General features: G+C 45.2%; 1 protein-coding gene across 1 annotated transcript in view; it reads right to left on the bottom strand.

Annotated features, from left to right (window-relative positions):
• NUP43 (nucleoporin 43) overlaps positions 1–16,625 on the bottom strand; it is a 118,912-nt gene that overhangs the window by 16,071 nt on the left and 86,216 nt on the right. The window contains exons 6-7 of the mRNA XM_069235306.1: positions 10,986–11,137; positions 5,217–5,339 (exon numbers count right to left, since the gene is read on the bottom strand). Coding sequence (XP_069091407.1) covers positions 5,217–5,339; positions 10,986–11,137 — 275 coding nt within the window. The remainder of the gene's footprint in view (positions 1–5,216; positions 5,340–10,985; positions 11,138–16,625) is intronic.

Below are 16,625 nucleotides of genomic sequence, written 5' to 3'. Positions count from 1 at the left end.
TTCCGGCACTAATTTGCATAGTGCATGTGTCCTTGTTCCTCCCAGTTTGTTCAGGCAGAACAGTGTGGTTGAGTTGCCCATTTGTACCTCCACTGACAATGACAACTCAGGTCAACTCTGTCACCTTCTTCATCCTCGGCATGCTTCGTAAGATATTTAAATGGCTGTCTCAAAGCTCCAGAAGCCCGTAACCCAGGCCCTTATCTCCAGCTGACTGGACTACGGCAATGCTCCCCACGCAGGAATTGCAGCTCACCTACTCGGACTTACAAACCATGGAGAACACTGCAGCCAGACATATCCTGGAACTCCCTAGACGAACCCAAATCGCCCCCCCGGCCCCCTTTTAAGGAAACTCCATTGGCTCTCTGTACAGAAAAGATGGCAGTTCAAGTGTCGCGTTGGTTCTCATTATAGGAATGAGGCTACTGAATTTGGGCGGAAGGATCGCCTGGACTGCAGGTACTGAGTATGATTCCACACCAGGTGACACCTGTCGGCCTAATTCGGGGTTTTCAGCTAACTAGCAGCACCTCATCTCTGGCCGAGATGAATGTGGCAACAAGGCACATGGCAAGATAGACTCCTCAGGGAATCGCAGTACATCAGATCGCATCCCTTTCTCTCAGTTACCAAAATCTCACTCAGGCGAAGACAACAGAGGCAGAATAAAGTTCATGTATGCACTGTCTGGTGTCAGGGGACCACAATGGTCCAAGTACACACATTGTAAAGGTTTGTTGGAGGGGTGTCTGCGGTGGGCACTTAACACTGGAGCCTTTTATTTGTTAAAAAAATGAGGGACTGGGAGAATTATGGTCCAGTGTACAGTCTCCCAGAACCTAAGTATATAACTAAAAATAGTACACTGTTCCAATAAGTGTGTATGCAGGGAGAGAGAAAGAGGGTCAGTATTGGCAGGAGAGCCCTCACGCATCCACTAGGATGCTGAGCATCATCATTGGGCTATCTCCTTCGTCAGACCGGCACTGCAATGTCTGATGGACCAACCACACACATGGTGGTGGCACTCAACCGAAAGTAATGTGGAAAGAGAAAAATTAGCTCTTTTGGAACAAGTGGCGAGAAAGATTTTTCAATAACGTCCTCTCCATATGGGAGATCACAGACAAATACTGGTGGCCAATCTTTTTCAGTCAGCAATATATAAATAGACAACGCGTTCCCAAAAGATAGCGTCAATTATGCGTTCAATGTCCCCTTCTAACTGAATAGTTACTTTATACACCCTACCGGTTGTGGAGACACTCATGCCAGCAGTCTCTGCTTGTAGATAGTCATCAGTTGCTTTCACCTCCAGATGCTCTAGAAGATCCTGGCAAACTATTGCGACTTCTGCTGCACTGTCTAGCAGTGCCAGTGCCCACTTCTTCCTTAGTAAAGCCCTCTTCCTGAGTAGCATGTCGTATTGCAGCTGCTGCCACTTTTTTCTTTTTAAATTATGGTTTCTGTTGTGGAAGTTTCTTATTTGTTAACTGAAACTTCAGATGAGCGTTGTGAGTCCTATCTCGGTTTTCTCTGTCCACTGCTCTGACCACCCACCTCTCTCACTGCGTTTTTCCGGTGAGTCCTGAACAGAACGAGATTGGTGTGTATCACTATACTGATATCTGTCAGGCATTTTTATATTATCCCCATTTCTGAGGTTATATCTATTTTGTGAGGTCTCCGAATACGGAGATTCTCCCCTCTCTTTTATTAGGTGTTTGTTTTTTATCGCAGCGTTTTTTGGAGCCTTCAGGTGTTTGCTTGGCAGCATCCTTATTGGATCTACCTTGTAATTGTGGTTTAGTCGGTCTGGCTCCCAGACCGACTAAGCTTCAGCGATAATCTTCGGCAGCTCACGTTCTTGATACTGTGCAGGAACGTCACAGAGCCGCATGCGCACTTTTAGTGCAACTGCTTCCCCTTTAAGAAACATCCCCTTTGATCTCAAGCTCACCTTCAATTGACTCCAACCCAACATGAATTCCCTGTACATTCCAAAAGTGACCCCACAGAATGCCACAACACGCTTCTCATTGGAATTGCTCCCCTACTTAGTTGACTCTGGAACTGCGGCACCGACATGGCCTTGGTGTTCTTATGGCTTTTTTTTTGATGAGCTGCAGTGTGTTGTCTACAGCTGCTCTGAACAGGTTCTTTCTCGTAACCGGTGTGTCATGTTCACTTGACACATTCTTAAATGAGGAAACTCATAACCAGGCATCTTGCGATAGACGTTCATATTACTAGCTGCTTGCTAGCCATGTCTTCCGCTTCCAATGGTGATTTTAGGCAAGTGTCAGCAATTATTTTTCCCTTTCTCTACCAGTGCAGTTCTCTTCTGGTATGGCTATGGGAGATACCTCAAAACCTCTCCCCAACTCTTTCCAGTGTCTGTGGGCACAGCAGTTGAGGAGTAGATTCGCATTTGTTATACTACATTGTGCAGCGGCTACCCTCTCTACAGCCTACCGCCTTCACCCTTTTGCTCTCTTTCTCTAGAGGGGAGCACATGGATATTGGCTCTTTCTTGCCGCTGCCAACACTAATGAATCGGCCACTGCAATGCACTTAACTCATACAGTTTATTTGGAGTGGTGTCTGTACTTTTTCAATTCTCTGGTTACTGTTTTGCAGGATGCTGGTTCCTTGTAAGCTTCAATTCTCTGTTCCAGGATGACTGGGAGCATAGAGAGGTGTTTTCTACCTTTGGATGGCTGGAGTGTATCTAAGAGGAAAGAGAACTGTGTCCTTTCTTCATCCAACTGTACCCTGTACTTATCTACCGCTCTTTTTATGACAACATTATACATTGCAGTGTTATCAGGTGGTGATGGTCTTTAGGAATGTGTGTCAACTGGCTCCTCGGCTGAGTCGGTTTCAAGGTCCTGCCATTGGTCCTCAACAATTTTGGTATAAGGTTTGTCTGATCGACGTCCACCATCAGTGTCCTTTTTTCAGGACCTGTGGGGTTCTTTTAGTTTTGACCTCCCTTTGGTCACTGGACTCAAAGCATCACAAGACTACCTTGCCACAGACACGTATGATGTCACAAGAAGGCAAACATGGCAATACCTAGTACCAGACTAAACTCGCATCAAAAATAAATAAAATGTAGTGAAAGATTTAGAAGTATTCCAGATCCAACCACCAGATGACATTGAATAAAGCATAGCATAATCCAGATAACATTCATGCTGCAAAACTCCTGTGACTCCTCTGGAAGATCTTCAGATGGATCCCAAGCAACTGCCGCAAGAATGTAACATGCCCTGATCACAAGCAGACTTGACTACGGCAACACCCTCTATACCAGAACCACCAAGAACCTGAGCAAATTCCAACAAATCCAAAACTCCTCTGCCAGACTAATCCTGAACATCCCCCGCTGAGGGCACATCACAGGACACCGAGAGATCTCCACTGGCTCTCCGTTGAGAAGAGGATAAACTTCAGGCTCCTCGAACATGCTTACAAGGCCCTTCACAGCCTTGGACCTAGCTAATTCAAAAACCACATCACCTTTTACTCCCCTGCCAGACCTCTCTGCTCCATCCAGCAGTGACTCACCACCGTACCCTGCATAAGGAAGTCCTCAGCTGGAGGGAGATCTTTCCCCTACATTGCGGCAAAATAATGGAATACCTTGCCTCTCGATCTCAAGCAGTCGCCATCACTACCTCAATTCAGGAATGTCCTCAATACTGGGCTCTTCGACTGAATCTTGAGGTCCTACCCCACAGCACCGTGATGCGCTTTAAAAATGCTAACTGAATTGAAAGTATAGGTTGAAATCCTAAAACTGCATCTTGGGAATGTGACTAGCTACAAGAATAACCAACCAATTGTTGAATAGTTATTAAAAAAACAATTCTTTATCTCTGGATTTTACACTTGGAGTGCACTTGAAAGAAAGAAAACAGGATGCCTACACAATTTTTGAGTATCCAATGTCTGGTTGCTGGAATATCCTGCTTCTGTCCTGCTAGGTTACTGTCTGGGTTCACTGGGAGTACAGCGTCTGTTTCAAACAGGATTTTGTGGGTAGATTTGGGAGGACACTAGGATTACCACAGGATCCAGGCACATACCCCGAAGCTCTCTGAGCTCAAGTTTAGTGTGGCTGAAGACTTTAAATCTTTAAATGGGGTCATAAGACTGCCTACCTGTTCAAGATACAGGGTTAACACAAACTACAAGAGGCCTTTCCTACAACTGACCAGTAGCAAATGAACCTGGACTGGACCTTCCTCTTGGCCTTTCCTGAGGGGCTTTAGAGGTGTACAGCCTGTAGTGGACTAGGAGTTAAAGGGCTATGTTAAAATGCAAAATCTTTGACCACAATTAACTTGGTTGGTGCATCAGACCTGTGCTCTATTACAGCCAGTCTCAAATTGTACCTAGGACCCAGTATACCGCAACCATTGACCATCATTGTCAAGTTGTGCTTTTTCCGCCCCAACTTAAGCCTGCCTGTGCTGCCCATATCTATTTGAGGGATGAGCTCAGGTTGATTTAGTGTCTTTGAAGGTTCATCTTGACAAGGATCATGATTAGTACTCCTGGTGGTAGTCAAACCATTTAACTAATAACCCAATTTCTTACAGGACTTATCAGTATAAAATGCAATGGTTTAGAGCAACTTTGACTCTAGCTCTCAAAAGGTGAAGCAAACTCTCTCTGTTAACAGGAGGAATCCCACAGGCTCTTCCAAGTGCACCAGACATTTTTTAATCTCTAGAAGACCCCTCTCTGGTCTTTTAAAAAAACTTTAAAGTCATTGAACTGTTTTATACCTTATGAGTTTTCTTTACTTTGTTGTACATACTCAAAGTTATAGTTTGGGAATCACATTCCAGATCGACGTGCATATATTCTCATTGCTGCCATTCCCACTTCCTACAGCTTTACTAGGCAGCATAAGGTATGAAGTCAACAGCCCACTTCTATGTTCATTTTTTTTTTAGAATAAAGTCATACCATACACAATGAAAATCACAACAGATGCGAAAATCAAATATTGCAGTGCTATGAAGGCTTAACATTGAAATTATTTAACTTACGTGATTTCTTTCGACTATGCATGTATGTTTACATTTGAAATAAAATATTAATGCTGTTTAGTGAGGCAATCAAAATTACAAGTTTAAGCATCCATTTGTTTTTTTGCAAGGCTGCTTTCTTCTGTAACAATGTGCCTTGTAACATACCTGTTTGTAGGAAAGATGGTTTTTCAGATATATCGCTAGATGCATCCCAGTGCCAAAGCGATCCATCTTCAGAACAGGTGAAGAGATGATTGGGATTCGAAGGATGGAAATGGACTTCCCACACTACGTAAAATCATAAAATACACATTTACATAAAAAGAGCACAATAACAATTGCTGCATTGTTCACGAAATAAAAAAACACTTTTGAAATTACTAAAGAATGTAATTGCAATGATCAGGTCTAATTGTTATTTCCACTGTTAGTATAGTTGCGGTCCTGTGGAATAGTAGGTTTGCACAAGACGGATGCCACAAAAAGAGATTTGTCCCAGCCATATTAAGTTCATGTCATCCGTAACACTAAAAAGCTTGCATGTTACTGTACCACTCAACTCCGTAGTGAGAAAGTGCAAGTCTGCATGCATGCCCCTATTGTGTAGAATAAAAATAATCTAGCTAACCCAAATAAATTGAACAGTGCTAAAGATATGGATTTGTTTGTGACTACTGAATGAAGCTGGCTAGCTATGCAGTGTACCGATCCAGGGACACCCTATGCAGACAACCCTTACTGACTGAGAAAAGTTAAAGTAATCACCCTAAATGCTCTTTTGTGGTAGTAGGCGGGCAGTTTAGGCTTAACAGAGGGCACTGCTAAGCATTAGTTAAACACACAAAGTCAATAAATGTGACACTCAAGAAGAAACTCGACTGATTTTAGCTAAAAATAACACTATATTTTAGACACCACAAATCTTCAGATTTAGGTAAGTACTGTTTGAGATGTTACTCTGGACAGTGTGGTAAGTAAATCACACAAATGCACTTTTACGCAGTAATGCTTTTCAATGGAGAAAGAACACGTACTGCATACAGTTATTTTACAATAGTATCTCGGGGTCCCCTTTTGGTGTTAGGGTAGTAGGTGGTCACAGTCACGAGAACCACCAGCAGTTAGAGTTTACCTGCCCTGGTGTTTAGTTCATTAGGGTCCTGGGATAAGGGGGCACAGTAGATATTTGTGGACCTGGGCCGGGGAGCTCAGGTACAGAGGGTTTTGGTCGACTGTCCTTATGCCTCAAAGGCTCTTGCGGTGCTTGGTCACAACTGAAGAGGGGGGAAAGAAAAACATCAGGGCCACTGACCCTTGTCTGTTCCGTCGTCCCTTAGTGAGCAGGTTGGTCTTGGCAGCAGTGTCTGGATTAGACCCCAAAAAGCCTTGGTTGTGGCAAATGCTCCAATGCCCTAGGTATTGGTTCTGTGGTGTTCCAAAGGGGGCTGCGTCTCAAGGCTTGGTAGAAGTGTCTGGGCTGGTCTCTTGGTCACACCACAGCCTCCAGCTGGCGAGTTGCCCCATCAGTGGGTCCCATGGCCAGCAAAACGTAGGACCGGGCAAGTGTGGTCAGTGCCTGCAGATGCAGGGGAGTGGCTGGCAAAGTGCTGGCAGCCCTCCCAGGCTTTTGGAAGATGACCAGCTGCAAGTCCAGTCGGATTCTTGCGATTGTTGGGACAGCAGCAGGTAGGCAGGGATTGGCACCAAAGTCCACAGCTGGTCTTTAGTTCTCGGGCTGGGCTCTTTTGTCCTCTTCAGTCAATCAAATCTGAGTTCCTGGTGTCAGAGGGCCACCTAAATTTCAATTTAGGGGAGTGTAGAGTAGGAGCCAAGGGCCTTCTTAAACCTGGGGTGACTGCATCCCCTATATTACCACTTCCTGTGGGGAGTGGGCAGAACCCTGCTGGAGTTCCTAATTCCACCTAAACAACAAAAAAAAAAAACACATGGTGGAACCCTTCCTTCATGGAGCACATCAGGCAGCCCATTAGACTGGTGGTGTCACAGGTCTCCTTGCGTGGCTAATTTGACGCCTGTCCTGGTGCCAATTGGGCCTCATGGCAGGGGGTGGCTTCTCCCAGATCAGGGGGAAGCCGGGGTTGCATATTAAAGGGGGAGCAGAGGCTCTGAAGTCTCCAGATCAGATATACCGATTTACTAACCATCCTGCTGGATGAGGCAATAACATCTTCCTCTGGAGGAGGAATTGTTTCTGGACAGAGTGAGGGCTCTCACCTGCAGAGGGTCAGAAATGCATCTGTGGTGGCAGGCTGGTCGATACCAGTCAACCAGCACACTAGAGGATTAGTACATTTTCAGGGGGCACTTTTTGGGTGCCCTGTTGGTGTAGGTCATATTAAAGCAAATATTGGCATCAGTATGGATTTATTAAGATGAAGTGTTTGATACCAAACACACTAGGTTTCAGTGAAGCCATTATGTAGCTGGGAAACTCTTAATGACCAGTACACATACCTCAAGTTGGCTTCTCTGCTCACTGGTAATATCTAGTAATAGAACTAGACATCACAGAGACAATATCTGCTGATACAGATATAGCCTCACATGAAATATAATGCACCCTGCCCTAGGGCTTCAAGGCCTGCTGTAAGGGTTGCATAATACATGCTACAGCCCTTAGGAACCCTCTTTAGTACCCATGCCCTAGGTACCATGGTTTCCATTTAATGGGGGCTTACAGGGTTGATAAAGTATGTGCCAATCTTACACAATTGTGTATTTTGTTTTTAGGGGAAAAAACACTGCCACTGGAGCATGGTTAGCAGTAATTGCACTGTAGTTAAACCAGCATCTAGCAGTTCAAATGGGGCAAAAACTGGTGGTGGGCAACCGTCAAAAAGCCTAGCCTCCTACAACTACTTAAACATATTTCAGCCTGAGGGGGATAGGAGTGTTCCCTGCATGGTATACAGGAAGTACCCCTACCCTAAGTGGCCCAACTGCATGTGAAACTGGTATAAGCCCAGCCTAGAAAATAATCTAGGCTATGCACTGCAGCCTAGGCCTGCCCCAGTAATGTAAAGGTGCAAACATCTTTGTGACCGGGAGAGGCATACCACACATGCCCTCCTGTCATTATAGGGATACTGACCTTATCCAGTGGTGTTGACAATAAGTGGTGGTGGCATCATGGTTTTTGTGAATATTCCTGTCTGTACTTTATTTTCTTTATCTAACAGGAGTGTGGCCGCCAGCCCAACTTCGGTAAACCTTCTGCCTCAATGTGACACCCACAACATTGCGCTGACATTTAGTGTGGGTTGAGTGCATGTATGCATAATGTATGGGAGGAATATACATCAATGAGACACTGCAAAGTCAGTATGTTTTCTGGTCCCTGGTTTAGCATAGCACAAGATGGAGGGGATGCATACAGCTTATGCTAGAAAGTAAAATTTGATTGCTTACATTCTTGAAGTGAGAGGGAGGTGACCTAGGCACTGAACTGATGGAGGACGGAGGCAGGCCCACCTTTAGAAGACCATTTCAAAAGGGATTGAGGATTAGATTTTCCTGAGCATTAGCATTTGGTGGACTGAGTCAGCATATTCTGATAAAGATGAGGAGGGTTCTAGGTAGGACCATACCTTTTGCCTTTCCCCGATTGCCACTTACAGAAGACTGTTGAAAACCAAGTGTACAGTCTCTACACTTCATTATGCAAATGTTTTGGATACTCCTGCTTGGAACCAGCATCATTACTACATGCAGTTAGAGCCATCATCTGCTCAAAGGTTGTAGAGTCAGAAATCATATCTGAAAGGGCCACGTGGGTCCCAGGACATGGCTATCACAGACCCTGTCTGGAAAAATAAATAAAAGCAGGACCAAATCTACCCTACTTTGTTCCGGCTTCATGTTCTTCTTGAACAAGGGTGTGCTCATCAGAGTACTTAAAGAGCTGCTGTGAGACCAGGACTGGGTCTGCACGACCCCGTCTTCCAGAGGTACGGGACATCAGATGAAGTAAGCACAACTTGCTGAGAAGCTCAGGGCCTAGACGCTTGCCTGTTTGCTCAAGAAGGGAAAGAGAGTACCTGGCCTTGCAGGCGGAGAGGGTGTCCAGGAGAAGTCCAGCTGTGTTCCTAGTGCGTAGCACTTCCAGAAGAAGCTAGCTGCCAAGTAGGAGCTGCCGTGACAGGTCGTCTGGTGTCCCAGAGCATGGTTTGTGTAGTAGATTACATACAAAAAAAATAAAAATCTGCACCAAGCAACATGCTGTCTGGTACCCCAGGAGCCTGCAGGACTGGTGCTGCAGCTGCCAAAGTGAGGTGTAAACTCAAAGGGGTCATCACCACTGAAGCAGAAGATCTACACCAGTCTGGAGGCCGCAACTGCTGACAGACAAGTAACCACTATCTGGCTCGACCTTCAGTGGCCCAAGCGAAAACAGTGAGGCTGCTGTTGGATGATGCCAAAGATGCTGGTTGAGCAAGCAAACAAGCACACTCTCCAGTGCCAGCCAGGCCTCGTTTCTGCTGTAGAGGTAAATTAGGGGACCGGCCTCCAAAGGCCGAGACTATAGCCCACAACGAAAAACTGTAATAGAAAGTTGCCCTGATCAGTGAGATTATCTGGGCTAAGAACTGTTCGAACTGACCCACAAGGTGATGATGTGGCGTTTGCATTGTTCAACTTGCACCTGTGCCTAGTCTTGCCTAAACTTTAAATTGCAGGGAGATCCCATCGGCAGCCACCCTAGAGTGTGTAGTACTTTGGAAAAACCCCATAGGTGAGATTGTTTAAACTTGCAGTGGTACCTTATCTAAATATGCAGTAGTCTGTACTGCTGTGAAACTTAAGTATTTTCTTTCTTGGACTGTAAAGTTTAGTCTTTTGCCCCCACACTACCTCTCTGAGTAGCATTTGACTGCTCACACTCTCTCCCACCAGAGTCAATTTTGTAAAGTGTTTGGCCCACTTTTCTGATCCACAGCAGGATGGATCACAGGACAGCAGTGGCAAATCCTCCAACTATCACAGTTTTGGCTCTATAGCCCATGCCTGCCTGAGTACCAATGAAAGTGGTGAGAGACTGAGTGCCTCACATAGGGCCAGATGTCCCAAAGGATTTTACCCATTCTGTGTCTATGGGAAAAAGCTTTTGTACATATGGCCCATAGTTCCTTATGCCATTGAGGACCAAGTGCAACTTCTTTACATATTTAGCATTAGGGTAATTTGGGAACAGGATCAAATTTGACAGATTAGACAATTGTTATTTTTTGACTAAGAAAGAAGAGCTGCAATAAACAAAACATGAACCAAATGTTAAATTGCAGAGCACACATCCAAATATTGAAGTCAAATACAAATCTGAAACTATAACCTTGCTATTGCGTTGTACATACCCTTAGCTTCATAACATTAACAGTCATTTTACTTCAACAAAGGCCTTGATTAACTTCTTTAAAATGGTTAACTGCTCAACAACTATGCTCTCCTTAATTTATATTTTTAATGCCATGAAACCGCCACTTGTACTTCCTCTTTAATCTCCTGTTTTCTAGCTTTGTGTCTGAACCTACATCAGAATATTCTGTATGCCTCAGTACCCTGATTTTTCACAATCACCTCCAAGTTTAGGCCATTTTCCCATTCTATTGGTATATTTTCCTAAACAATCCTTGTTCGAGCCTACAGCAATGCCAGAGTTCTCAATATTCCCTCTGCGGTCTCTCGTGTACGTTACGGTACTGGTGACCAAGTCATAGGGTAAAACATTATGGCTCTACTGAGCCGTTCACTCAAAGCCACCTCAGTGGTTAACATTAGGCCACTATGAATACACGACAATCATTCAAGGATGTGGGTCGGAAGGAAGAGTGGATGCAGCACTGAACACTGCAATCCGAAATAAATTTTACAGAATGAAAATGTTCTAAAACAAACAAAAACAGATTTAAAACTTACTTTCAGCTTTATGTGCTTTTAGCAGGGATAATGGCAAAGCAGCTTGCCTTAAATCCCAAACACTTAGCATACCATCCTGACCGCCTGTGGTTACAATGTGTTGCTGATTTGGGTGCCTGTCAATACAATGGAGTGGAACTCTCTCCCCCGATCTGTTAAGGAAAAATTGTAAAGAGCAAATTGGATCATACCGAAAAGTAAACATAAAAAGAAATTAGTCAGTCAAAATATTACTCAAAAGACATTTAAGTACACATCTTCTTGAACAACAATCATGTAAGAAATATGCACACTGCAAGGCTGATCAAGTGTATACTGAGTGAAAAAGCAGAAGAGGGCAGAACCAGCTGGTTGAGGGAAGGCATGGTCATGTCAGACTAAAGGCTTACTTACACAGGGCTTTAGCCAATATTCAAGTCAGATTTCGGAGGAACAGTACCATATGCAGAACAAAGTAGCAATAATCTCTGTATGAAAGAACGTATTGAGGCAAGAACCGCTTTATAAGGTTTCCTGCTGAAAAGCTTAACAAATAGCTCCTCCACAGTGGCAACTTTCACATGCACAATGCACACAACGATTTGAATGTTAGAAGTACAGCAACTTCACCACCACGAAATAGAAATGGAAGCACTCAAGCGGTGAATCATTAATGTTTATTAATTAACGCCTACAGGGAGTGTGAAGGAGATATTTTACAGTGGTCACCTCAACAGCAGGAGCATGGTCAGCGCAGTTATTGAAAACATTGTTATTCATATGTGGTGGTTGTGAATGCTGGCAGGAAAGCGTTTTCTCAGCAGGAGCGCAGACAACGATAATGTTTTAAATGTCCTAAACATATGTTACCTCTGCAAGGCACTAAACGTTTCCTTAGTGGTAGGCAGAAAATCTCACAGCCAGTGTGAGAGACACTGCAGGGTCCTGCAGAGCAAATGAAAACACCATCTCTCTCCTGAGGACTTGTAAACCAGAAAAGAAAAAAGTATCTAAAATGCAATAAAATGAAGAATACTGGGTTGCGTACTTAATCCCTGCTCTTGGGGAACAGTAAACAGAGGAAAAGGCACGGCAAATGCATATCATGCACAAATGTTGAGATACAATGAGAGCGACAATGGAGCCAGACAATGGCAAGCCTATGGATGGGCTGAAGCCCACGATGTAGGTACAGTATGTCTTGGTTCCAGACAGCACATGTGCGCCATCTAGAGCAGAGACCTAAAGTGTCACTCCCTTATATTTTGCACATGAGCAGACCCTAATCCTTCCCATACATTTTCTAACTCATCAAGCATGCCATAAATATAACACACAGGCACACATTATTGTGGATTACAATTGTTGTAAAAAAGATTAAAGCCAGCCTACTAAATACCACACTGGCTTAAGAATGGGTCTTAAATATAGTAATGCATGGACTTTATAAAAACTATGAACCAATGCACAATGTATCACACCCTGTGGTGAGTGATTTGCACAGGATCATTTAGCCAAGGTTTTAGACCAAACGTTCATATACATGAAGGTAGCAATATGGTATACTATATTAAGCCTGAAAAGGTGTCAAAAAATACCAACACTTGGTATTCAGAATTGAAGATAAATAGGTTTAGAGCCCCCTTTTAGGTGTCAATTTGCAATATGCTTTAAATCTCGTTTTCAGGCCAATTCCGGACGATCTCTCATGCTCAAAGAACTCAAGACATGTTTGAGCTCTGCCTTACTAACATCCAAAAGGCTCCAGGTCATCAAAGTAATGTGGCCTATCTATCCCACGGCAGAGGTTTATATTTTTTACCCAAGCTATTTCTAATGCCCGCTCAAGTAATAGACAGTATCACTACTCTCTTGTTTAAGACAGCCTCTTGTTCACTTCACGTCATTCTACAGAGGTAGAGTATTGATTCTAATATGATGTATGGCAGCACTAATTCAAAATAGCATAATGCAGACTTACTGTTTACAGTCGCGTAAGAGATGCATTTTCTTGCATAATTAATTTCTTTACATTTGAGTGTCCCCCAGAGGCTGGACCCATATATTGCTGTGGATTTACACTTTGTGCAATAGCCTTCAAAGGTTGTGAGCCCAGTTTTGATGAGAAAGAAAAAGTTAACTACCTTTTGAAACTGGTCACATCACATACCCACCTGTTTCTTCGAGGTCCCTATGGAACTAAAACTAACACCCAAATAAGAGAATGTATGTGTTTATTTTAAGGTTAAGCCTTGAATACTAAAACCTTCTTTAGTGGAATGGATGCCCCATACATAATTTCAAATTATTTCTTGATATTAACCTTTAGGTCCAGGTTTCTCATGTAAGATGCAATTTTGTCCATCAAGAACTGAAGCGCATAAGGTACGTGGGTCATCAAAACCATGTTGTCCGCATAAAGGAGCATCGGAATTGGATCATGGCCAACCTGGGGCATGCCCTGCCCATTTCCACCAGCATCTTCAAATTGTTAATATACAGGGTGAAGAGGAAGGGTGCAAGGACACACCCCTGGCTCTTGGGCACTCCTCTGTGCACTCCCTTTCTACCCCGAATTGAACTCGGGAGTGGTCCAGGTGTAGATATATCTAATTATGTCAATTATGTTAATGTCCACCCTAATGTCCTCCATCAAATCTCACAATTTACTATGTGAGACAGTCAAAAGCACTCAAAGGATCCTAAAAGCCTAGACACATGGAGTCCCTTTTAGCAACTCTATATTTTGAAAGAACTAAGGACGAATTAAGGCAATTTTCAACTGTGCCTTTCCCTCGCCGAAATCCACATTGGATATCTGTCAACGTGTCGTACTCTTCAGCCACACCTCCAAACTAGCCAAAATAACTCTTACCAACACCTTGACTAAAACCTCCAGCAGAGAGATTGGATGATAATACGGCTCATTAGTATTCCCTCTTCTTAAAAATGGGGACAATCACAGACTGAGACCACAAATCTAATTTCCCCGTTCTGCTAGTTACCTTTAGAATGTTACTCAGCAGGAGACCCCCTGTAAGGAAATGCCTCCTTGGCATGGTTACCCCCTGACTTTTTGCCTTTGCTGATGCTATGTTTTGACTTGAAAGTGTGCTGAGGCCTGCTAACCAGGCCCCAGCACCAGTGTTCTTTCCCTAACCTTTACTTTTGTTTCCACAATTGGCACACCCTGGCATCCAGGTAAGTCCCTTGTAACTGGTACCCCTGATACCAAGGGCCCTGATGCCAGGGAAGGTCTCTAAGGGATGCAGCATGTCTTATGCCACCCTGGGGACCCCTCACTCAGCACAGACACACTGCTTGCCAGCTTGTGTGTGCTGGTGGGGACAAAACGAGTACGTCGACATGGCACTCCCCTCAGGGTGCCATGCCAACCTCACACTGCCTATGTAGTATAGATAAGTCACCCCTCTAGCAGGCCTTACAGCCCTAAGGCAGGGTGCACTATACCATAGGTGAAGGCACCAGTGCATGAGCACTATGCCCCTACAGTGTCTAAGCAAAACCTTAGACATTGTAAGTGCAGGGTAGCCATAAGAGTATATGGTCTGGGAGTCTGTCAAACACAAACTCCACAGCACCATAATGGCTACACTGAAAACTGGGAAGTTTGGTATCCAACTTCTCAGCACAATAAATGCACACTGATTCCAGTGTACATTTTATTGTAACATACACCCCAGAGGGCACCTTAGAGGTGCCCCCTGAAACCTTCACCAACTACCCGTGTAGGCTGACTGGTTTTAGCAGGATGCCACACTCGAGACATGTTGCTGGCCACATGGGGAGAGTGCCTTTGTCACTCTGTGGCTAGTAACAAAGCCTGTACTGGGAGGAGGTGCTTCACACCTCCCCCTGCAGGAACTGTAACACCTGGCGGTGAGCCTCAAAGGCTCACCCCCTTTGTTACAGCACCACAGGGCACTCCAGCTAGTGGAGTTGCCCGCCCCCTCCGGCCACGGCCCCAATTTTGGCGGAAAGGACGGAGGAAATAATGAGAACAAGGAGGAGTCACTGGCCAGTCAGGACAGCCCCTAAGGTGTCCTGAGCTGAGGTGACTGACTTTTAGAAATCCTCCATCTTGCAGATGGACGATTCCCCCAATAGGGATAGGAATGTGACCCCCTCCCCTTGGGAGGAGGCACAAAGAGGGTGTACCCACCCTCAGGGCTAGTAGCCATTGGCTACTAACCCCCCAGACCTAAACACGCCCTTAAATTTAGTATTTAAGGGCTCCCCAGAACCTAGGAACTCAGATTCCTGCAACCTGAGGACTGCTAAGCTGAAAAACCCTGCAGAGAAGACGGAGACACCAACAGCTTTGGCCCCAGCTCTACCGGCCTGTCTCCCCACCCCCCTTCTGAAGACACTGCTCCAGCTACGCTTTCCCCAGGGACCAGCGACCTCTGAATCCTCAGAGGACTGCCCTGCTCTAAAAGGACCAAGAACTCCAGAGGACAGCGGCTCTGTTCACCCAAGACTGCAACTTTGTTTCCAAAGGAGCAAGTTTAAAACAACTGCGTTTCCCGCCGGAAGCGTGAGACTTGCTACTCTGCACCCGACGCCCCCGGCACGACTTGTGGAGAAACGACACTTCAGGGAGGACTCCCCGGCGACTACGAGACCGTGAGTAGCCATAGTTGCCCCCCCTGAGACCCCACAGCGAAGCCTGCAGAGGGAATCCCGAGGCTCCCCCCTGACCGCGACTGCCTGCTTCCCAGATCCCGACGCCTGGTAAAGACTCTGCACCCGCAGCCCCCAGGACTTGAAAGATCGGAACTCCAGTGCAGGAGTGACCCCCAGGAGGCCCTGTCCCTTGCCCAGGTGGTGGCTACCCCGAGGAGTCCCCCCCTTGGCCTGCATCGCTGAAGAGACCCCTTGGTCTCCCATTGATTTCAACGACAAACCCGACGCGTGTTTGCACACTGCACCCGGCCGCCCCGTGCTGCTGAGGGTGTACTTTCTGTGCTAACTTGTGTCCCCCCGGTGCCCTACAAAACCCCCCTGGTCTGCCCTCCGAAGACGCGGGTACTTACCTGCTGGCAGACTGGAACCGGGTCACCCCCTTCTCCATTGAAGCCTATGCGTTTTGGGCACCACTTTGAACTCTGCACCTGACCGGCCCTGAGCTGCTGGTGTGGTAACTTTGGGGTTGCTCTGAACCCCCAACGGTGGGCTACCTTGGACCCAAACTTGAACCCCGTAGGTGGTTTACTTACCTGCAAAAACTAACAAACACTTACCTCCCCCCAGGAACTGTTGAAAATTGCACTGTCTAGTTTTAAAATAGCTATATGTGATGTATTTGAAAACTGTGTATGCTATTTTGATTATTCAAAGGTCCTAAAGTACCTACCTGCAATACCTTTCATTTAAAGTATTACATGTAAAATTTGAACCTGTGGTTCTTAAAATAAACTAAGAAAATATATTTTTCTATACAAAAACCTATTGGCCTGGAATTATCTTTGAGTGTGTGTTCCTCATTTATTGCTTGGGTATGTACAACAAATGCTTAACACTACTCCTTTGGTAAGCCTACTGCTCGACCACACTACCATAAAATAGAGCATTAGTATTATCTCTTTTTGCCACTATCTTACCCCTAAGGGGAACCCTTGGACTCTGTGCATACTATTC

This window comes from Pleurodeles waltl, chromosome 5 (assembly GCF_031143425.1).
Source record: "Pleurodeles waltl isolate 20211129_DDA chromosome 5, aPleWal1.hap1.20221129, whole genome shotgun sequence".
In the NCBI taxonomy this organism is placed as follows: domain Eukaryota; kingdom Metazoa; phylum Chordata; class Amphibia; order Caudata; family Salamandridae; genus Pleurodeles; species Pleurodeles waltl.
This window is presented reverse-complemented; position numbering and strand designations above follow the sequence as displayed.